The 24,269-nt window shown below is 41.1% G+C and overlaps 2 protein-coding genes across 3 annotated transcripts in view; one reads left to right on the top strand and one right to left on the bottom strand.

Annotated features, from left to right (window-relative positions):
- Window positions 1-1,902: 1,902 nt before the first annotated feature.
- LOC139127275 (uncharacterized) overlaps window positions 1,903-24,269 on the top strand; it is a 53,107-nt gene continuing 30,740 nt past the window's right edge. The window contains exon 1 of one of the 2 annotated variants that reach the window (XM_070693188.1): window positions 1,903-2,271. The gene's annotated coding sequence lies outside the window, so the exon portion shown is untranslated. The remainder of the gene's footprint in view (window positions 2,272-24,269) is intronic. The other variant, XM_070693189.1, reaches the window with a different exon arrangement.
- LOC139127257 (uncharacterized) lies at window positions 18,036-20,594 on the bottom strand. Its single transcript, XM_070693168.1, has 3 exons — window positions 20,492-20,594; window positions 19,037-19,581; window positions 18,036-18,728 (listed from the first exon to the last, which is right to left on the bottom strand). The coding sequence occupies exons 1-3, from the start codon at window positions 20,592-20,594 to the stop codon at window positions 18,036-18,038; spliced, it is 1,341 nt and encodes a 446-aa protein (XP_070549269.1).

Genomic DNA, 24,269 nt, shown 5'->3' with positions numbered 1-24,269 from the left:
TGTCATATCAGGCATCATGCCAACAGTAGATTACATTCCTAGTTAGCTTCACGATGATGTTACCCGAGACGCTGATATGCGGAACCCCTAAACCCACAGTTTTACATGATATGGCTGGCAATCATGTAGGCCGTACGCCAGTTAAACTTGTGGACCATTCAGAAGAATACTGGCAGGTGTAAAGACCTCTTTTACATGGTATGTACATGGACAGACAGACATATAGTCGTGTGATCCAAGCAAGGCTTAGCAGTGAGCACTGTCCTATTCATTCAAAACACTATAGCGTTGTGATTGTATTTCAGAACGATATCTCATTGATATGAGAAATTTTTGGCAATTTGTATTGATTTTTGTGATGTTTATTTCCAAGCACAACTTTTGAGCGTTACATAGAAGTCAAGTGCCACCAGCCGAACAGAAATATTAACGTGGTCACATCTTCCACGGCCAAGACGGTGTAGCTCTCCGTACATTTAATTATGATGTTGCTCTACACTCGGCAAGACGATGCACAGCATTGAACATACTGAAAGATACGTATACATTGTGATAAGAGTGAGTGTGATAACTATATTGACAAAGAATACGAAGGCATAGCTTACAGAGTCACGTTATCAACAAACATTTATTTTAGAACACTGAAATTGTTTATCTGGGAATAGAATATTTTTTCAGTCGACTATATATATATATATATATATATATATATATATATATATATATATATATATATATATATATATATATCGTTGCTCGTAATTTTCAAATCTCTTTGGTAAACTATCTTACCTTAAACTGTAGAAAAAGAAATAGTTACTCAAAACCACCAGCAAAATGTCCGTTGAATATAGGTACAATGCTGCTCCTGTCGTTTGTACAGAATGATCAGGAAGGCAACATGTTCGATTGGCAAATCCCTGACGAAAAATTTGGACTGGAATGCTCTATGGCTTTTGTAAAGTGTTACTTAAATTGATATAATAAGGTAGTAAAGTCAACGTTTGTTTTGTACTCTTTTTGATAAGAGAAGCTTAAAAACGTGAAAAATATTTCACTCCATAAAATGCATAAGAATTGTGAAGAAATAAAAGGAGGATCGAGAGCTGTACTAATTATATTTTGACTTACTTAAAAAATGAGCACGGAGCAATACTCCTATTTTACAACCCAATGCATGTTTGACCAAAGATCCTGGAACTTAAGGGTTATATTGCATTGTCCTTTAACACCCAACTTTCTACAAAGCACAGAAAATGCAAAAATTTGTTCTGACACCAGTTTCAGTAATAAGTACGAAGTTGAATGTCAGAGTTGACTTTGTCATTGGTTTTCTCAATGACCTAAAAACCCATAAATGTAACGCCACTTGTTGGTCATCCAACATGTCCAATCGGCTAATTACATGGCACTGGCTGTTACAATTTTTTCTCTATCTTACCAAGGGTACTTTCTTTTGAGTCATCCCGACTTAAACTAGGTAAAAGTCACCGACACACATTACTCTGAGCAACTGTTCAATTCTAAACTTGCTGAGTCGGTTTGACATGCTCCCTGCATCTGTTCGAAAGTGAAAGTCCTTTCTCCATGTTTGAATCACTCGTTTTTCAATATCAACCCGTACTTCACTCGGCAATACTACAACCACATGCGCTCCTTAGCTGGGTAGTCTGCTAGGTTGATCGATTTTCGGATCGATCTATTGATCCCATAGTCAATATGCCCGCCACTGCAACCTAAATACTCACTTAGGTTGCAGTGGCGGGCATATCGACTACGGTATAATTTCTTCTTTCGACTGATTCGGGCGGGTAAACGTATCACTATATCAGGAGTCAAAAGTTCATCGTTCGGCAGAAAAGCGCACGATGGGGTTCAAAGGGTATCTTTTAGGACATCCTGTATATCCATTTCTTTAAAACCAAAATCACAGTACAATCGTATGCACCTCTGCATAACATAGTTCACAGTAACTGCCACAATCGATCATCACCATGTTGAGTACACGACGTCATAGTCCAAGTGGAAGTCCTGGTAATGGCGAAGAATACAGTAGACGTGATCGTCAGCGAATTGCTGCTGCAACCGACGCCGCCATTGCAAATATGCGAGCTATGGGTCCGTCTCCATTTGCGACGGGTCACCAACCAGACACGCGGGACACTGAAGCCAGGCCAGATACTGAGCAAAGTGGCCAGACTGCTGCCACGTCTTCAAGTCCAAGTACCTCGCGAAGAATTCAAAGGACAATGGAAAGGAAGACAAGCCAAAGTAAGTGCAATGACATCATATCTCTCGAGTTGAACAATCTTAGCTCAGGTCATAGCTCTGGGTTTTCGAACCGCTACCAAGAAATGTTGGAATGCACGTCTCATTATATGCTGTACGCAGTGTTTCTCCCAGGATATTTGTACAAGAGGGCGAATGACGTGACTCCGTTGGAGGTTTTGAAAAACAGATGGTGTTATTTAGTGGCACTTGGGGATTTTTTTTCAGATTTTTTCGTTTAAAAAACTCAAAGAAAAGAGATCTGAGACAGTGTTCCATAACTTTTATTCCAGTTCACTGATTTCAATGAAGATTACATTTTTTGAAAACGAAAACATGGCGACAGACATACATTTATTCATCGATGTCAAAATTATCACCATAACACTCACGAGTTCTCATCCTGATACATATCCGGCTTTGAGGAAATTCTAACCTCCTATAAAAAAAAAACAAACAAAAAAACAAAAAACAAAAAACTTCAGTGCACTCTGCTCTCCTTGGTTACCCTCAAGCTCTTTGACATGTTTACTCAGTTATGTTGGTTACCTAATGCACGGTCCCTCCATGGTAACGTTACGGCCTGAACTATGCATCTGTCATAACGTAAAGGAAAGAAGCTGGATCAGACGACGAGTGCTGATGTATAACTGGAACTTATTTATTGAATACGGAACCATAACTGGGCCTACAGGCCCAGCCGCTGATACATGAGTCTTAGTTGGTCCTAGTTCCTAGTTTCGGTCACTCCACTAGAGAGTGATCGTGGTCCAAAGTTCTAGTTTCTGAGTGAATGTCCTGTCTCGGTCACTCCACCAGAGAGTGACCGTGGTTAACTGTTCTCCTTTTTCCAGTGCGTTAGTGTGTCTATTTATACAGTATCTTGCGTATGTCGGATGCCGACGCCATAAAGAATATAATAAGACAATACTTTGATTTACCGACATTAGAAAAGATTACAAAAGTAGAAATTATCACTTGCCCGTGCGTGGCTTGCTACAATTCTTTTGTTTCAAACCCACGCTATGAATAAATCAAAATGATAACAACGGCTCAATATTACGATTGGTTGAAACACAATAGAACATGGGGGTAGTACGCAGAATACCTCCATGAGAAAAATAAGTTACTGGATAATTCTTTCAAATGTCTAAATGAGCGAGATCATGTTGTCGATACTGTGCTGGTATTTCGTGGCGCCAGCATTGTTAGAGTCTATACAAAGAAACGTCAGCTTGATCCACACCCAGAACGCTAATGTATTGTGAGCGTGAAATATTACTATTCTGTGCGCCAATTTGGAAGATTATGACATGGGCCAATTTCGAAATAGAAAATGACCTCATTTTCAAAATAATACGTCCGTTCCCTCTGAGTTGAGAATATGACAAAGTACATTTTTTTAAAAGAAAGTCTGAAACACGTGTGATTTATAATCATTAAATGTATGATCGATATTACCTTAAAAATAATCCTCGCGTCTTTGGCGGGTAATAATTGGGCTCGTCTGGCCCCTAAGAATAATAGTAAAGAGCGTGTAGGCATTTGGATGGCGGACTTTGTGCGTCTTCTTGTGACCATCTCTTGGTTTGCCGTCAGCATTATAATAAATAAAGCCTGTTCGTAAATCTTACTTACGAGAAAAACACGCTGGCTTAGCGTAAAACGGAAATAGAGAGACCAAGCATCGGTGTTCCAAAAATCTTTGCAAAAATGGCTTTCAAATAGATCCTTAGTCGTACGGAAACGTGTGATTGAAAGTGTATGAAATGATATTTTGTTGGACTAAACACTGTTAAAGTTTTGAATGAAGCAAAAAAAAGAACGTTTTCAGATTTGGGCATTTAGCGAAAGTAAAACAACTGAATTTCATACAAAGGGTAATTTGCATAACTACAGGCACGAGTTAACAATGAGATGCAACATTAAAAGAATACACAACGGAAACTAGAATGTCGAAGAAACAATATACAATACAACACAACATAATGTAGACAAAATTCCTATTGCGATATCATACTGAATCGTGAAACATAGAATTTTGCTTCTGAGGGTGTGACATCAGGCAGTATGATGGAGCCGGCCGTTACCCCGCACACTACGAGATCTCACACAATAAAATCACAGCAAATGCCAATAATGTGTCACTCAACAGCTGATAAAAACACTAAAGAAAAGTTACAGTTATAAAAATGCAAGTAAAAATGTTTTTGTAATGTTTGTTCTTTCTTGTTGAGTCCTTGTGTCTTCAGTCATTTATTTTCTTCTCATGGTTTGGTTCTTAGCGCACCAAGAAAATGTCTTTATGTTTTTGTCCGTAAGTTAATCTTTAACTTCTTGACGTATCTTGAGTTCAGTTCGTTTCAATTGGTCGTTGTTCTGTCAAAACTGTTTGGTTTGTAGAGTTACCGAGGTTGGTTAATTTCCTTTCAGTAATTCTATTCAGCGATCTCGTCGTTTGAAAATGTTCTCACAGTGATTGTATACAAACGCAGGTTTCGAAATGGCAATATAATCGAAAATTGAAAGCCAAGAATCGTACTAAAAAATTTCCTTATTTCCAACCCGCTTGTATTTGCGTTATAATATTTCAGTATTCCATCCCGCGTGTGTAGTATTCTCGAAGATTTGCTATGTATTGTTTTGTCGTGGGTATGCGATTAACGAGCCTTTTAAAATAAAAAAGATATCAGAGAGCATATTCTAGTCTTCACATTAATCGAAAATACAATCATTTAAACAAACCTATCATTCTAAATTCCAAACTTACTGATCGCATCATAGAACCACTGCATGGAGATTGTTCATCGTTGATTATGGATGGCCCGTTTCCTCGTCACAGGAAGAGTGGATTCCTCGTCTTCAAGATGTCCGTAATCGGGGAATTGCTCGATGTGACTCTTCAAGTTGATAGTTTATTGAGAGCGGATCGTTGAGGATTTACTCACAAGGGAACTCGCTCGTCGGCAAAGTGGTCTGCTTGGCAGTGGTGACTTTCGTGCTTCGGGGAATTAATCTTAGGGCTTCTCGCTTGGCGACGAGCGGTGACTGACGACCCAAAGTCAGTTTTCGCATCGGGTTTGGTATCTCCACCATGTCGTAATATAAAGAAAGAAGCTGGATCTGACGACGAGTGCTGATGTATAACTGGAACTTATTTATTGAATACGGAACCATAACTTGGCCTACAGGCCCAGCCGCTGATGCATGAGTCTTAGTTGATCCTAGGTACTAGTTTCGGTCACTCCACTAGAGAGTGATCGTGATCCAAAGTTCTTGTTTCGGTCAAAGTTCTAGTTTCTGAGTGAATGTCCTGTCTCGGTCACTCCACTAGAGAGTGACCGTGGTTATCGGTCCTCCAGTTCTCCTTATTCCAGTGCGTTAGTGTGTCTATATATACAGTATCTTGGCTATGTCGGATGTCGACGCCATAAAGAATATAATAGGACAATTCTTTGATTTACCGACATTAGAAAAGATTCAGAAGTAGACATTATCACTTGCCCGTGCGTGGCTTGCTACAATTCTTTTGTTTCAAACCCACCCATGAATAAATTAAAATGATAACAACGGCTCAATATTACGATTGGTTGAAACACAATAGACGTATACCATTTAGGACATAAATTTGTGTCCTAAACCCCAGCGTCGCTCACGTTGATTGGTAGGTCTTATGTCCCTATGTCCCATCTGCGTTCATTCATTGGCTGCCTTTATGTCCTCAAGTCTCATTAATATTTACTGTTCCGAATGCAACTCATTCATTGGCCGCCATATGTTCTTGTCCCTGCCTCACTTTCGAGTGTTCCTTGTCTCGTTCTGCCATGTGCTCATTACTGTAATATACAAATGTATCTGCGCGCTTAGCAAAGCAGTCCCAGACTCCAGGTGTTTCATTCATCACTTTCGAACAATGACTGACAGTAACCTTTGTGAAGCCGCCAATTATGATGGATTCAAACACAACGTATCGCCATGACAATCTTAGGTCAAATATAGTACCTCTTTACGATTGCTAAATGGTCATATAATCACCCCCCGTCTTTGTTTGTCTCTGTGGTTACCGCAGCTCCTCTACCAAAAGCATAGTCAACATTCGCCAGAAATTAAAAAAAAATTCCTCCGTTGAAGGTATCGTGTTCTTTTTCAAAGTCTCAAGTTTATTCGGGAAATGCGCGGCATCTAGCAGGGTTGTTTCTGATTGCCCGGAATTTTGTCAAAGTAACTTCAAACAGGTGCACAACAGGCGCATGAATTGCCCTCCACAGCTAATGTCTTGTAATCTTTGTTTCGCATCGAATGGATCAAATACAGATTTACCTTGCTCATTTCGATGATATATGTACACCAACATTGGATCTGTGGACGATTGCGAAAATAATCATCAACAGACGTGAATGTCCGAACAAACTATTTTTTTAAAGAGCTAGTCTAATTAAAGATGCTGACTACGTTATACAATCATGTACATGGATCATCTGGAATCAATGATGCAGTCCTTTATTATCAATTCGGAATTAAAGGGACATGAGCTGTAACTTTTGACTATTTTTTCAGTATTTTAGTTCTGTAAATCTACTATAGTTTCTCATCCTAATACCTGTGCTATGCTTATTTAAAGTGTCCATTACTCTCAGACTGCTTGTCAACACACCCAGTACATGTGTAATGACCATTGTTACTGTTGATAAATGAATTCTAGTCCGGACTTGAATACAGTATTCAACAATAACGCCTGATTATATCCATTTAGACTACATCGAAAAGGTATGCATTTGGTATTTATTTCATCATAGCCCAGGGATTAACACCAGAAACTGGAGTCAAAACGGAGAACAATACTGAAAAAGCTAAATGGGACAGCTAATGGAGCTTTAATACACAATCCGATGGCAAGCATTTTGTTGTACAAATGAATCTGTAGCTGAAGAGTGTAACTCCAAAGTTGTTTATTTGGTAAGAACGTAGACCCTCGAGAAAAACGGTGGTAAGAAGCAGCATATTTTTACTGACTGAAATATTTACATCTAATAAGAACAATATTTCCACGTGTTGCATGTCCACGTGTCAGGGGAATGCAGACAACTTTGATGCCGGAGCTTCCTGACAATGAGATTAAGTGCAGCGCAGGTGCAAAGACAAATTTGTCTTCACAAACGTTGCGACTACGTTCTTAGCTGTCTGGTAATGATTGGCTAGGCTCGCAGATGCGTTACAGTAATGAGCACATGGCAGAACGAGACAAGGAACACTCGAAAGTGAGGCAGGGACAAGAACATATGGCGGCCAATGAATGAGTTGCATTCGGAACAGTAAATATTAATGAGACTTGAGGACATAAAGGCAGCCAATGAATGAACGCAGATGGGACATAGGGACATAAGCCCTACCAATCAACGTGAGTGACGCTGGGGTTTAGGACACAAATTTATGTCCTAAATGGTATACGTCTACTAGGACATGGGGGTAGTACGCAGAATACCTCCATGAGAAAAATAAGTTACTGGATAATTCTTTCAAATGTGTTCAAATGAGATCATGTTGTCGATACTGTGCTGGTATTTCGTGGCGCCAGCATTGTTAGAGTCCAAACAAAGAAACGTCAGCTTGATCACTCGCGTCCCAGAACGCTAATGTATTTTGAGCGTGAAATATTACTATTCTGTGCGCCAATCTGGAAGATTATGACACCTCGATGAGTTGCACATGGGCTTATGATCTCGGATGACATCACAAACTCGCGAGTTTTTCAAGATCGATGAGAATTACGTTTGTAGCATGCAGGATCGACGCTCGCGCTTGCATTTTACTTGTAAATCACTGTCAACTTTTTTCCCGTACATTTTTTTTTTTCATTTTTTTTTCATTTCTGGCAAGGGGGCGCTCAATATTTACAAGAGGGCGCCACGCCCCTAGTTACTTTATTTAGGGAGAACACTGCAGTACGCGTGTGTGACCCCGTGGTATTATGTTCAAGCTAGTGACGGATTTGAAGCTTTAAAACTTCTCATGATTCTTCAACTCTGATTTTTAGACTTCCATAAGGTTATTATAGCAAACACGCTCTCGTGTATTCACGAACATTGATTGACAAGAAAGTATTGCAGAAAGCGACATTTTTATTCATATCATTACAAGATGCTTCGCAGAAGCCTCCTGAATGAAATAGTTCCAATTCAATATGTTGTGCAAGAGCTTTGTGCAGCAAAGCGTCAGAGCCAAAATTGCTGAAGTGCCTTGACATGATGAAATTCGTCAACAACATAAATATCCAAAAAATGCACATACTTTCACAGTTTTCAGTTTTTAAATTGTAAAGTCAGTTCACGAGTCATTTTTATCAGCAACATATCTCACTTAATGGTTATCCCGCCTGAAATATAAAGTAAGTTGACAACAAATTTGCATATGGTATAACGATATCATGACAGCTTTTTGCCATACAAATTTCTGCGAGAGCGTTTTCGTAGCACCGGTAGGCCTACACTAGCTAGCCGTTGGATCTCTGCCATGACCGTGCACAGGATCTCTCAATACGTCCCTATGTGTAGCCGTGCAATTTTCCTGCCAAATGCCGCGAAAACCCGCTCGTTTTGTCTATTGTGTCCTGTCATTTGACTATTTCTTGCCACGAAATGGTGATCAACAGTGGGTCGTGGGCCAAGTCGTCGCGGGGCCGGTACGTTGTGCAGCTGGTTGTGGGACCGGATTCTCTCATATATCCGTGTACGTCAACGCGGTGAGCTTCTCCCTTATCGTTGCAACAGCATCTCCCGTGTCCTGCTCTGGCTTGCCGTTGGGCATTGTGCTTGTTGCTGGTCTACATATATATATATAAACAATGTTGATCATTTGGCAGATCGTCCATGTAGCCGACACGAACACGAAGTGTCTGTTACCGGCTACCGAAAACTATGAAAAATGGTAAAGAATGAGCTACAAAATCACTATCAGTTTAAGTTGCAGGTAGAATAAGTCTGTGTCTTTGTATAAATACTATAAAAATAGTAGAAAGTGAACAACCAGCTGAAAGTTAGTTGAGGAGACCTTAACTGCAAATTATTTGCATCTAATTGTCGGCTACATGGACTGTGTGCCGATCATTTTGGTGATGTATTTTTACTGTGCTGTACATAGCATTGTGTACAACCATGGATGTAAAAAATATGGTACAACCAGCGTGACCGCGCGCGATCAAACCCATTTGTTCACTGTGACTGCATGCAGTAAACTCAGCGACATAATTTGCAGAGTGTCTCAATGTTCGTAGCCTTACATGGGTTTATTGATAGAAATACATCACTGAAGTTAGTTTCCGAACTTAATATTTTATTATTGCATGATGTTGAGTCTTACAACGGCGTTAACGAAGTGAGGGACCGCTCCAATCTCACTCCGATTGAAGTTGAGAAGACTTATGTTTTACAAACATTTATGTTTATCAACAAAAAAATCGCGCGCGCGCAGCGCGACGACCACTGCGCTTTAATTCACGATATGGGTTAAAGGTGTCAGTGCATGAGGTCAAATAGAATACTTTTCATCACACAGAGGTTATTAGAGGGGTTTCTTAGAGGGGTTTCGTTTGATATGTTCTTTCCATGATTTTCTCTTTCTAAAACAAACAATCGGGAATATTAATACGACTTGAGTTGTTCATTATTTAGCACGGAGTTTCAAAATTGTATCCGTATGTTCAACGAAATGTGATCGTACGAACATTAGCTGGTCGAAACGAAAGTTATCTGCTCCAAAAAAGGAACCCAACTACATGTATTTAAGGACTGGTCAGTTTTTGCAGCCTTGGGGCGGTGGATAATTTTTGCGGACATGAAAAAGTTGCTGACTCCATTCCAACTTTCGAAAATAGGCTGACCCTAATACATTAAGGTAAACCAGACAGACAGACAGACAGACAGACACAGACACAGACACACAGACACACAGACACACACAGACACAGACACAGACACAGACACAGACACACACATATATATATATATATATTATATATATATATATATAATATATATATATATATATATATATATATATATATATATATATATATATATATATATATATATATATTTCCAGAAAGTTACACTGTCGACATTCTGTCACTCTGTTATTTACGAAATTATTGACATGTCAATTGTATGTAGTATATGAATTTCTAATTTAAAGTTTGAATACAGTACTTCGAATATGCTATGAATGTATTTCAGACTTTTTAGTCTTTACGGCTTTGATAGGAGTTTCGCGGACTGAGGTCACAAGGTGGAAGACACCAATCGTGCGAGGGCCCGTACGCCGTACGTTCAAGGTCCACAAAACCAGTGTCAGGCCGTTAAAGTTTTATCATATACCTTATTGAATGATAAATATGTACTTAACATAATATTTTGCATTCTCTTGGAGATAAAAGTGCGTGCGGTATCAAGAATTCATCGCCATTTGTGTCAATTTTTCAGAAAAGCGATGGCCGATCCCCGTCTCTGATTGACATAAATAATGACGTCATTTGTTTTGGCCTAACTGCAGATTTCTTGAGCACGCGTGCAACATAGTAGAAGATGAGATACATTTTCTTTTTCATTGCAAAAACTACACAGACATTAGACATGATGAGGACAGATAAAGCATCACTATGTGAATTGGGAAAATACATACAAAGGCCTACATGTTTTAAACTCAGACAAAACAAAATGAAAAAAACAAAGTAAACTATTTATGAACCTTTAATATGTTGACCTCATATATATATATATATATATATATATATATATATATATATATATATATATATATATTTATCATACATGCTATGCCTGTATTGCCATTCTCCTATCGTTTAGACGCTACTAGTATGAACCCGTATTTTAACTAGTGAAAATACGAATTATATTTTCACTGTAACCGAACTACTTACAGCTACGCGTACGCGTGACCTTCGCTGGGATGTTCACATACATGTAAAACTTAGACGTAGACTTGTGACACTTCGAAACGTCATTGTGAATGTGATTTATGGTCAAAATTTTGTTCTTTGCAGTCAGTTCATGGGCATCGCACTTAGGTACAAGTAGTTGTACCAAAAACATACAAACGAACGCATTGAAAATGTAGATGTTTTGCCGACCCGACACCTGTCATCGTTCACGGCCAATCCCATACGGTGGTGTTTTCGTCTACTTTGCGCTGCCGAAGATTACGATCTCGATTGACAGAACCGCTATACGAAAAGTTTCCTGTTGACGAGTTTAAGTATCTGAGTGATGAATTACATCGTTTACAACCATAAATGAGCCATAAAAATGCAACCGCACTGAAAATACTCACGACAGACAATGTGCACATGTTATATTTCCGATTTGTACCTGTCAGTGAGATTCACAGGTCATGATGGTGTCCGGTCCCGCCGGTGCGGGTTTCGGAGACAATGTAAGATACTAGGGAAAGTACAACTTTTGTTTAGGTTGTTGTGAAAGAAATTTAGTTCTATTTAGGCAAGCCAGTGACGAAAGTATACGAGCAGACGATGTAAATACCTTTGAAATGTTTTATTCGTACAGCAACAAAATCACGAACGAGTTACGACGCTACGGCTTACAGTGTACTCACTTCACGTTTTCCCTAATCCGCTCACAAATTCCTTTCTAAGATGGTAAATTCGGCATATTTGACGTCTGAGGACATGTATAATTCTTGGAGATAAACTGACTGGTACGGCTATTATATCCACTGTGCATTCATAGATGATGTCGCAGAGCTGCTTGCTTAATTTATGCTCTCAGCTGGTCGATCTACATGATCGAGTTTGAAATCGAACGTTGGCGCGGCGCGAGTATTTTGACCCAATCTTGGCCGGCCTCATAACTTTCGCGAAGGGATGGGTGTATATTTCAAAACACGAAAACACACTCATTTTACACACTCCAGCCTATTTTTTTAAATCCACCGCCATTTCAAGTAAAAAATAAATCTTCTTCAAAGTGTGAAAACCTGTGTCGACATCTTTATATTCAAATTGTTCGCTTTAAAAGTGTGGCATAAACCTTCTTTGAAGTGGAATGGCCCAACAGCGGAATAATATCAAGAAGTGATACGGTTGCTATCACTCCTTAGCAACCAACTTTTTATCAGTACAGCGATAAGCAAGCAAGGTCGATTTCAGTTTATTTCGTCGCTAATTTCGGAACGTCCGAAGAAAACAGTCATAATTAAAGCATGCATGTATGATAAAGGGGTTATTACACAAAGTTTGGGCAATACGGCGTCGTATTCTCGTGACGTGTCCTTATTTTGACTCGTTGCTGCGCAACTCGTCAAAATACGGACACATCACTCGAATACGACGCGGTATCGCCCAAACTTCGTGTAATAACCCCTAAATATATATATTCTTTCATTGTTGTTTTTGTAAAACCTTTATTGTACTTTATGATCAAGATCCAAACTGGGATACGATTTCAATAAAGGCTTACTTTACTTTACATGACCACTGAGCTACAGGTTGAAATCGAGGTGTAAGAAAGACAAAAGCGTGACGTTAATTACTGTGATTTACACTGAACAGGCACGCACTTGGTATACACTAGATTTCACTAGAATTTAGAAATAGCATTCGATGCCACCACCGCGATGTCGCCATTACGATCTTGAGCGAGTAACGTGTTTCTTATCTCGCGCTGGCTTTGTGTACAAATGGATATAGACTGGCCCCAAGTCACCTGGCTTTTCTCCGCAAATGAGTTACAATAGTTTAATCCCACGAGCTACGCAACAGCTTACCATTGACGCGATGGTCTACTGATGTTTAGTCCTTCAATTTATTATGTTTTGATACTTAATGCCCACAGAATAAGAGCAAGTCTAGAATGAGATGTTTGCGGATAGCACTGCGCATAGTAAACAGAATGATGGTAGTGCAGAAATGCACGCGATCCCATTGCCTATGCCTGACTACAAGTTTTGAATCTGGCGCACTGTTGTTTATATTGAACCGTTCTAAATACAAATGTTGGTTTGGAATTTGAAGCGTCCATACAAATACGGGCATTGGGACGGGGCGTGATACGTACAAAATTGCACGGATGTTAGGGCGCTTTTGCCCATAGCTTTACACAGGCACATGAATCTAGGTATATGATAAAATGAATAACCAGATGTCAAGAACTGTTATACATAGATTGATGTCAATCACTTATATCAAATGGAAAACAGCGGTAACTTAATAACTTCAGACCGTTGCCAGCCATCTAACGACATCTCCTGGAGAGCTATATTTACTAAGTTGTAACCAAATCCGATGTGTGCCGTATCTGAAAGGACCTGTTCTTGTATCGTTGGAAGCATATAAGCACAGCTATTAGTGACAAAACTGCATTTTGTTTATTTAAAAACCTATAACATTAACAGGAAGGAAAAATGTTGCATCAATAATAAGGCCCAAAAATTGTGCTGTTAAAATAACCCGAATTACCCTACTTTTACCCGCCGACCCTAGACTTTTAGAGCTACGTAGATGCAGAAGTGAAAAACGAAAGAAAGAAAAAAACCCGTAAAATCACTCACGCGAGAAGTAAAGAGAATATCACGCGAGAACTAGCTGGAAACCTATTACGTCATTCATCGTTGCACCTACGTTACAAACATTATGGCAGCCAGCGATAGGCAATACATTGGCACAAGATCACTAATTCACTCCCCACGAAGATAGTTCGGAAGAAAAATAGTGCAGACCTTGAAGTTTTGATACCTGCATGGATGCTTGTTTAGTTTGAACTTTAATGTCAAGAATTTTTGTAAAGATATTTTTCTGCCTGAATCAAAATGCAGACTGTTGTGAATAATGGCTGAAGCATTCGGTGGTAATATGAGGAGTTCTAGGGCTAATAGAAATCATAACAATAAGCCTGAATTTTGTCAAAAACACCACTGAGGGCGCTATTTTCATCGCTATCTCAAAATTTCCGTGGACTTGCCCACACGAAAAATTCATCAGTAGTCAAGCTGACATTGACCTAACACCTGTTAAGAGGATTCGTGCCGCTGAATGTTTTAAAATAGGAAAATCGAGCTCAACGCTTCTGTGGTGGCCTATGGGAAATTAATTAGTGGTCTTGTGCCACATGTACTGTACTGTTACGTATATTTGAAAATGTGATCATGGCAAGGCAAGATCGTTTTTTTTTTGGGGGGGGGGGGGTCTGCTGTAATTCGGAAACGAACTTTCGAACAAATTCTTGATTAAAACCACCAAGGTTTTTCTGAATGTAAAACACCATGTACCAAACATATATTTATCTAGTGGACCATTGAGGTTTGGGAAGTCACGAGAGCAAATATTTGTGCAGGCTGTGAGTGATTGAGTTATTCAGGTAGGCAAAGAGCGGAATCGAGTTGATTTCGGCCGAAAATAGTTAGAAAAGGTAGTTTTTTTCGTGCGCGGTACGAACCGGGACTGCGGTCGCCGGATTTTCCTATGAGAGCCAGCAGGGCTGTGGCGGTCGCAGTATAACGCCGGTAATACACAGCATCGTGCACAGGGTAAGATCCATGCTACGATTAACTTCAACGTGAAGTAAATTCACTTTTGTTCTGAGCCACAGCGAAAGATGAGGCATTACGAGAGCCAAAAAAAACTTTGATTCATGTTAAGTTATATTTTGCACCAAGGAAGACAAGCAGGTCTGAAACTGGACGTACTGTAATAGTAAAATTTGCTGTCAAAGAAATATGATTCAGCCGGTTGCATTCAAACAGACATACTCGTCAACCAGTAGTCAATCTGATGATGGAACTGTTAACAGCTGCAAGGTTTGAACCTCTGATAAATGGGTATTTAAAAATAAAAATATTTGAAAGAAAATTACTACCAACCTACCTACCCTAATTTTGAAAGCCATGTTGTCGGAACAGCACAATTTATTTCGCCTAATGAAAAATATCTTGACTTTTTTGTGCAGAAAATATGATACTGCATCAATTTTTTGTTTAATATTGGTGCAAGTTGCTATCTTATACTGAGTTTGCATAGAGAAAAGAGAAAAAGATTATGATTTGATCATGCTTTGTGTATAAACTACAGATTCCATTATGATTAGTACAATTTTCAAAACAAACCTTCAATTTGTGTGGGATTGTTTACGAAGCAGGATCTTTTGAGTTCAAGTGATGGAGACAGAGGCGTCGACTGTATTTCTTCAAACTTTATTACTACAGCTACGATGAACTACTGCTACAATATATTGTGGTTGATTAGGTTCGTGAGATGGATAGAGAGGGAAGACATAAACCTGGTTGAACTTGAACGTGAACTTTATTGACTGGCTTCAGTGCAAGTACAACGAGGCGCTGCAACACAACGCACGTCTGCACGCCATGAAGACTAGAAAGTTCTAAAGCCTAATAACTCTTAGTCACGTGACCGGAGGTGAATACTAACGTAATGATTGACAGATAGTTTGATACTTTTACTGTGCTCAGAGTTCGTTCCCGACATTTACTCCGGCCCGCGAAATATCAATTTACTTAACTCAACAAATATGAAATTCAATGAACTATTGAAACATGAAAAGTTGCAAGCATAACTATTTTCTTGCATGAGAACTGTCCATCAAAGTTCTGATAAAGTTAACACGTGAAACTCAATACGACTTTAATTGTCTGTCAGTGTTCCGTGGCAATTACTCTGTTCCACTCCTTGATTCGTCTCATGGCTTCCTCTGTTGCTCGTCTGGATGAGCGTCGGATGTGATTAGTTGTAGAGCAATCTGAGAGATCTGTTGCTGGGCTGGTTCCTTTGCCATCGCTAGTGTTTATTTCAAGGTGAATTAATTGGTGATACGTCGGTTGTTACGTCCGTTTGCCATTTTAATTTCAGCTGAGCGAACAAACCCGTCGTTACCAGCTTTCAGTTTCAGTACAATGGCTGATTTCCATTGCGGACGTTTCTTCTGATCGTCGTGTATGAGTACAACATCTCAGACTTTGATTTCATTAGTAGTGAAGCCCTTCACGCAATTAAAGTATCGTTCCTTCAGTTCAGTTAAGTATTCGTCACTCCAACGAGCGTAAAATTGCTCTAAAAGTCTTGAAAGACAATGATATCTCTCCTTAAAGACAATTTGCGACATGTAGTTTGGATCGCGTAGTTCGTCAACGTCGATGTCGTCGTACGGTAAAGTGGTAATTGTTCGGCCGACGATGAGTTGCGACGGAGTTAGAGGTAGGGGTTCGTTGCAGTCGCCGTACACGTAAGTCAGTGGCCGATCGTTAATTACTGCTTCGATCTCTGTGAGTAGTGTTCTTAGCTCATCTTCGTATATGAAAGCTCGTCGCAGTACTTTCTTCAGGCATAATTTTGTAATGCCAATCAACCGTTCCCAGAACCCCCGAACCAGGGGCTCGCTTCGGTATGAAGTCCCATTGGACGAGGTGGTTCGCGAGAAATCCCCTTACAGATGGAGAGTTCATGATTTCGTGAATTTCCTTCGCTGCTGCATGATATGTTGATGCGTTGTCACTCAACATGCGATGTGGTAATGAGCGTCGGCAGCGAAGCGACGAAATGCTCGTAGAAATGCACCAGTACTCATGTTTTCCACTAATTCTAAGTGTACACTTCGTGTCGTAGCGCAGGTGAATAAACAAACATAGCGTTTGGTTTCCTTGCTGATTTCCGATTTAACGTAGAGTTCCCCTGTAAAATCGACACCTGTTACGGTAAATGCTGGGTGATCGGTAACTCTCATCTTGGGTAGTGGTGGCCTTATAGGTGCCTGATATGATTGTCCGATTACGAATTTGCAAGTGACACAATGACGTGTGACTGATTTCACAACAATGCGAATACTTGGTATCCAATAGTATTGGCGTAGTGTTGTGACTGTTCCTTGTAAGCCGATGTGCTTGGAACGACGATGATGATACAACACGATGAGGCGCGTGAAGTGATGGTACTTCAGTATCAATGCAGGAAATTTTGCTGTTTCCGTCAGCGGCGAGTTGTGAAGACGACCTCCACAGCGGACAATTTGATCTTCATCAAGAAAGAGTTTCAGCTGTTTGACAAGTTGTCCGTGTTTTCTCTCATTTGATTTGAGTAGTCTGAGTTCATCTGCGTAGCATTCTGATTGGACGCCGATGATCCAAAGTTTCTCAGCGGATTTGATTTCTCTAGCGGTTATTTCACCGGTTTAATACCCGATTGTTAGGATTCCACAGATTTGCGACAAAACGTAGAAGTAATGCTGGTACCCTTCGCAGTCGAGTTAGGGAACTGTAAAGATTTACATCAATGATCTTGGTAATTCCCGTGTGCGTTTTGTCTGTGTTCACGTGGTTTGTAGTAGGGTTTACCTTCACTACCATAACCGTTTCCTGTTCGTTCGCGTCTGTGTCTGTGATTAGCCTTGATACTGGCCAGTCACCGGTTTTCAACCAGTACGGTCCGTTCCACCATAGCTGTGATTCCTTTAGTTGCTTTGAGTTAATACCCCGGGTGAGGACGTCAGCTGGGTTGTCCCGCGTCGGGCAGTATTTGAAAGTAGCATTCGGTATTGCTGTGCGAATTTCGTTCACTCGGTTTCTGATGAAGCGTGGTAGTGTTTTGTCACTTCTAAGCCAATGTAGCATGATTTGACTGTGTAGCCATAGAACGGATTTAGTTATCTTGTTTCTGCTAGCCAGTGCAGTGTCTACAAACTTGGTCAGTCTTGCTCCGATTACAGCTGCCATCAATTCCCGTTTAAGCAGAGTAATTACTTTGATCGGAGCAACACTTTTTTTGCCATCATGAGTGATGATTTCAAATCGTGGACCAGATATGTAGTGCAACCACGTCCTTCCATACTGGCATCTGTGAAACAGTTGAGTTTGTAGTCGTTATTGTCCGAACTGCAATCTGGAAAATATCGTCTAGCCAACACAGTGTCAGTCACATGATCAAGGTCGTTTCTAATTTCTCGCCAATTAGTAACGATTTCTTGTGGGAGAGACTCATCCCAGTCTAGATTTGATTTCCAGATTTCTTGGATAAGCATCTTCGCTCTGATGTGGACAGGTGATACGTATCCTAGTGGGTCGTACAATGAAGCGACGCGTTTGACGACCTCGCGTTTTGTGTGTAGCTCTGAAGTATCACAGTCACTCTGATCTGTAAGCTTTGTATCCTTGTCCTTATAGCCAATTTCGTCAGTAACCGTATTCCATTTCATGCCGACAAGGTTTGTGGTCATTTCTGGATGGAGCGTTCCTTTGCGTTGAGCGATTGTCCGTAGTGTCGCATCGTTCGTTGATATCGCACGTAAGTTGAAACCGCCTTGTTCCATTATATCGTTCACTTCGATGAGATAACTAGTCGCATCATCGTTGATACTGCTCAAAACATTATCGACGTAAATATCTTCCTTGATGGCGTTTGCAGTGTCGAATCGAATGTGTCCAAATGAGTTCTGATTACAGCATTCAGAATGAACGGTGAACAGGTAGCACCAAATAAGACTGACTTGAACTGATACGTAATGAGATCGCTTTCTGGGTCTGCGGGATCAGACAGCCATAAAAACTTTGTATACTGTCTGTCACGGCATCAAGTCCACGTGTAGAAATGCCTTTCTATGTCGCTACTTATGGCTGTTCTGTTCAATCGAAAACGAAGCAAGATGCTGACGAGATCATTTAGCATATGTGGTCCCGCCTCCATACACTGATTCAAGCTCGGTGATTGGCGGTCAGCCTGACAACTACAATCGTAGACTACGCGTATGGGTGTTGTCAGGGAATCCTTCTTTACAGCGTGATGCGGAATGTAATGTCCGACAGTAACGTCGTCGATCGGTACTCGTTCTATGAAGCTTCGCTTCTCTTGTTCGTTGATGATCCGATTGTAAGTGTCCCGAATGTCCGATTCTAAGCGGCGAATCATATTACGAGTGCGTTTGGCGGCAATCTCGTAATTGGTTGGGAGAGGAGCATGGTCCTGTTTCCATGGCAACTTCGCAGAGTATCGATCACCTTCTCTGGTGATACAACTGTCCCGATAAGTTTCGAATGTCAGTTCATTTTTGACGCTTTGTGGATCGTCCGTAATACCGAGTGTTTCTAATGTCCAGAAACGTTGCAACGATTGTTGTTCATCCGATGAATCCAAAAGTAGAAATGTAGAATCTGATCTGCGACCATGCACGCGTCCGGGTACTGGACCTGAGAGCAGATAGCCTAACTTTGATGATACCGCTGTGGGTGGACCTCGTATTATCTTGTCGCCAACAAAATCCCAGTAAAAATCTGCCCCGATGAGTATGTCTACGATGAATGATGGGCAGTCCGAAAGCGGTGAGCGAGTTTCAGTCCGCGTAAATGAGTTAACTCGCCGAGTTTTCCTGTCAGCTGATTCTGTAGCGGTGCAGCGATCTTTGGTACGACCAAAGCTTTCATTTGAATGGTTTCTCCGTTTTCCGCGATGACGCTTAGTTTAGTAACTTTGAAAGTTCTCGACCGAGGTGATTTGTCGCCGAATACAGCTAAATTTATTGTCTCTGCAGACGTAGTAACTGCGCCGATTTTGTCCGCGAGATCTTGTGTGACAAATGAGCGTGTTGCCCCTTCATCAAACAAAATTGTCGCTTTAGTCTCTTCGTGTGGTTTTGATGGATGCCGTACGTCAGTGACAGCTGTTTTCAACATCACTGAACCAAACTGATAGTCAGTGCCAGTTCCTGCAAATTGTACACGATCAGTTGATTTCGCTTCAACAGGTGTGTGGCATATCGACGTATGATGCTTCTTACCACACTTTCTACAGCGCGACTTGGATTTGCAAACTTTGACTACATGGTTGCCGAGGCAATTAAAGCATAGTCTCTTCTGTGTAACAATTTGCTTGCGCTTATCAATGTCTGTTATGACGTCACAGTTGTTGGGATAATGACTTCCATTGCAGAGCGCACATTTCGGTTTTTCGCGGGGTTTTTCCCTTGAGCATGAAAAGCTGCAGTCAATGCAATGTAACGAGATTTGTAGGTTTCCGAACCCATGAATAAATCAGACTGTGAGCCGTCTTCCAATGCTTCGACTTCCTTGAGTATAGCGTTTCGTAAGTCCGACAAATTCCACTCATCCTCGTGGTCGCGCGAAATTTGTGTACGTGTTTCGCCCGGTAGTTTCCGCATGATGATCGGAACAAGCAAGTCCCCGTATGAATCTTCGCTCTTACCAAGAGCCTTGAGACCGCGCACGTGCGTCTCCAATGTATCGTAGAAATTTCGCATACTGGAAATTTCTCTACTCGGTGCCTGTAAGTCCCAAAGAGCTGACATGTGTGCGTAGATAATCTTATGATTTTGCCCATACCGTTTAATCAGAATATCAAGTGCGTTTTCGTAGTTTGCGTCTGTCATTGAGAGTCCTTCGATCGACTTCACGCTTCTTCGCGTAGCTGTGCTTTGAGATACTGGAACTTTTGTACTCCAGTCAAGTTTGGATCGTTGCCGACTGCTGACTTGAACGAATCGTGAAATGTTATCCATTTGAGTACGTCACCTTCGAAAGTAGGTAGTTGTAGCTTTGGTAGCTGAGTTGTTTTTCCTCGCTGGGTCACTGGGGTAGCTGACGAAGACTCAGAAGTAGATAACCGTTTCAGTGTATTTTCCCTTTTCAAAATTTGTACGCGAGTATCGTGCAGGTAGTCGTCTGCCTCTATGATGAGGTTTGTGAGTTCGTCTTGTCTTGCCGATGTAAGTATGTTTTCATCCAATCGCTGCAGGTAGTCAACCTTCATGTGTAGACTGTTGATAATTCCTTGTAAATCCAACAGTTTGTCTTTTTTCGTTTCCTCCGAGATGCTAGATTCGACGTCACGAATCGCAGAGTCTGCCATCCCAAGTAGTTTCACAGTTTGTCTTCTGTGAGCGTCCCTGAACGTTTGTGACGATGCTCGTGAGGTGGGCCCTGGGTCTCCTGATGCTGCTGCAGTTTTGCCCTCGTTCTGTAACTTGGGTGCTTCTTCCCGTCCAGTCGCCATGTCTATCCTTTCCTAATCCAATTCAATCGTGGTCTCGGCACCAAAGTTTATGTGTTGATTAGGTTCGTGAGATGGATAGAGAGGGAAGACATAAACCTGGTTGAACTTGAACGTGAACTTTATTGACTGGCTTCAGTGCAAGTACAACGAGGCGCTGCAACACAACGCACGTCTGCACGCCATGAAGACTAGAAAGTTCTAAAGCCTAATAACTCTTAGACACGTGACCGGAGGTGAAAACTGACGTAATGATTGACAGATAGTTTGATACTTTTACTGTGCTCAGAGTTCGTTCCCGACAAATATAATGTATCAGTGGGTGGATAAGTGACGACCAGATCCAGTGATGAGCGATGTGCTCTGAGTATACGCATACATATACACTATACTGTACATAAACATATACTAAAGTAAAGTGGCTAATTCAGGCTGTGATATAGCCGGTTTTGGCGGGAAAGTAAGAAGCGTCTTTGACTTTGATTGGTTAGAGATGAGTCACACGAATTAAAACTATGTGTAAACACAGGATATTGGAAGGAACTGAAGAGATTACAATCTGTCTTCATTGTCAAGGAATTAAGAAGTAGCTATCTTTGTATAACGTTTCTCAACATTCTCCCGCCCGACAGAAAATGTATCAAGTCTAAAATTCGAAAAATCATCGTAAAACTAAAACTCGAGAAAATGCAAAAATTGAAAGTAATCGAAATACTGAGTAAAATGACTAGATATCATATGGTGAGTATATATGAGTATATAGGATCCATTAAATAGTGTCCAATATTATTGTCCGATATATAGAGTTCACTTAGTGTTCAGGTCTGTATCCCACAACGTGCGATGGCTGCTGCTGTACGTGTAGAACGTCGTTGACCTTTACTAGGGTCAGGCAGAATTGTGTCCGTATCATTGTTGCTTGGTAACAATGTAGAAGTGTCTGCCTTCACTTCAAGGGGATAAAGTTTCACAATAGGACGATTAGTGAGTCCGGTCGTAGTCTTGATTTCCGCAGATCGTATCATTCCATCTTTTCCGTAGTTTAATTTCTCCACGATGGCTAATGGCCAATGCATTCGTCGTTCAGTGTCACTGTGAACTAGAACAACATCTCCGACCTTGATTTTGTTGTTGGTAGTTCCGTTCAATTTGTGATGTTCACGTAAAGCAGGTAGATATTCTGAAATCCATCGACGCCAGAATTGTTCTTGTAATTGAGCAATGCGTACGTACCGTTTGTTCAAGCTGCTGCTATTTCCATAGGTTGGGTCCGAAAGTTCGTCGTCGTCGTATAGTGAGTGTGGCACTCCTGTAAGTGGCTGTCCCTCAGCGTCGTGTCTTCAGAATCCATGTACAAGTAGGTGAGAGGTCAGTCGTTCAACATGGTTTCAATCTCTGTGACAATAGTGTTAAATTCGTCGAATGTAACGAAGGCGCGACCGAGTACTTTCTTTATCGCGTTTTTAGTCAGTCCGATCATGCGCTCCCAGAAACCTCCGAACCAAGGGGCGCGTTTAGGTATGAAGGACCATTGTACGCGTCGATTAGCTAAATAGCGTTTCACATCTGGCGCGTAGAATAATTTCCGTACTTCATCCGCGGCGGATAAATAAGTAGAGGCTTTGTCCGAAATCATCTTCGAGGGTAGCGAGCGTCTTGCTGCGAATCGTCGGAAGGCGAGTAGAAATGATCCCGTAGATAGATCAGGTACCAGTTCGAGGTGAACGGCGCGAGTCACGGCACAGGTGAACAAACATATGTAGGCTTTTGTTTCCTTACCGTTAGGCGATTTAACGAATAGTGCTCCGGTGAAATCCACTCCAGTAATTGCGAAGGGAGGGGCGTCGTTTACGCGATACGATTGCAGCGGAGCTTGTATCGGTATTTGATAAGGTTTGCCGCTCGTTTTCCGACAGGTGACGCATTTTCTTAGCAATTTTTTCACGGTCTGGCGAATCTTGGCTATCCAGAAGCGTCGTCGAATGTAGGTTACCGTTGTCTGTAATCCAGAGTGAAGCGCGCGTGCGTGTGCGTTCAAAATTACGAGATCGGTGAACCGATGAGCTGGGGGTAGTAGAATTGGGAACTTTGTCACAAAGTCCAGGGGAGCATTGTGTAGCCTCCCCCCACAACGTAGAATGCCGTCTTATCAGTAAACAGTCCGAGTTGTCTGCTTAGCAACGTCTTCTTCTTGTTATCGCGTATTTTCTTTGCGATGTCGGCGAATACTTGTCTTTGTACATCTTTAATCCACTCTATCTCAGCGCGATTGAATATGCCGTTCATACACAGGCCATTGAAACGTCTCTGAAACGGTTCTGGGCCAATACTGACACAGAAAGTTATGTGTGGACACTCCGAAATGGTTCTGAAGCGTTTCAGATTTGAGACGGTTTAGTCGGCCCGACCAGAGCCGTTGTAGGGATTAACTCTATCCGCAAATCGCTGTGTGGACAGACTGAGCCGCTTCAGAAGCGTTTCAAACGCCCTCACGCGACAGGTATTTGTAACATAAAACAAACAACAACCAATATACAATATTCACTTTCGCCATGGCTGCCGAACACAGTACTACATCTCGCGGTATACTGGTCCGACGAAGAGATAAGCTTGATACCAAAAACCCTATCAATTCGACCAGAAAAAATTCATTACGATTTGAAAAACGTCGAATTAATAGGAAATTAAAACTGCCGAAATAATTTAGTGGTCGAATTTAATTTGGAACGACGAGGATGAAATTTAAGCATGACATTTTTGCCATGTTGAGACTGCTTCAAAGCATGGACTGTGAAATTTTGTGAGGTCGACAAATTCGTAACAAAAAAACCTCAAACGCACGTTGGTGTCACATCAAAATCAAAGTGGCCGCGATTACAAACGGAACAATCTGTGAGACTGCCACCGGCCGCTCGACGGACGACACGTAAGTTGACATCGTGTGCCAGCCCTTGGAAATATATTGTAACTCCTT

The sequence above is a fragment of the Ptychodera flava genome, unplaced genomic scaffold (genome assembly GCF_041260155.1).
Source record: "Ptychodera flava strain L36383 unplaced genomic scaffold, AS_Pfla_20210202 Scaffold_30__1_contigs__length_3116999_pilon, whole genome shotgun sequence".
Taxonomy (NCBI): domain Eukaryota; kingdom Metazoa; phylum Hemichordata; class Enteropneusta; family Ptychoderidae; genus Ptychodera; species Ptychodera flava.
This window is presented reverse-complemented; position numbering and strand designations above follow the sequence as displayed.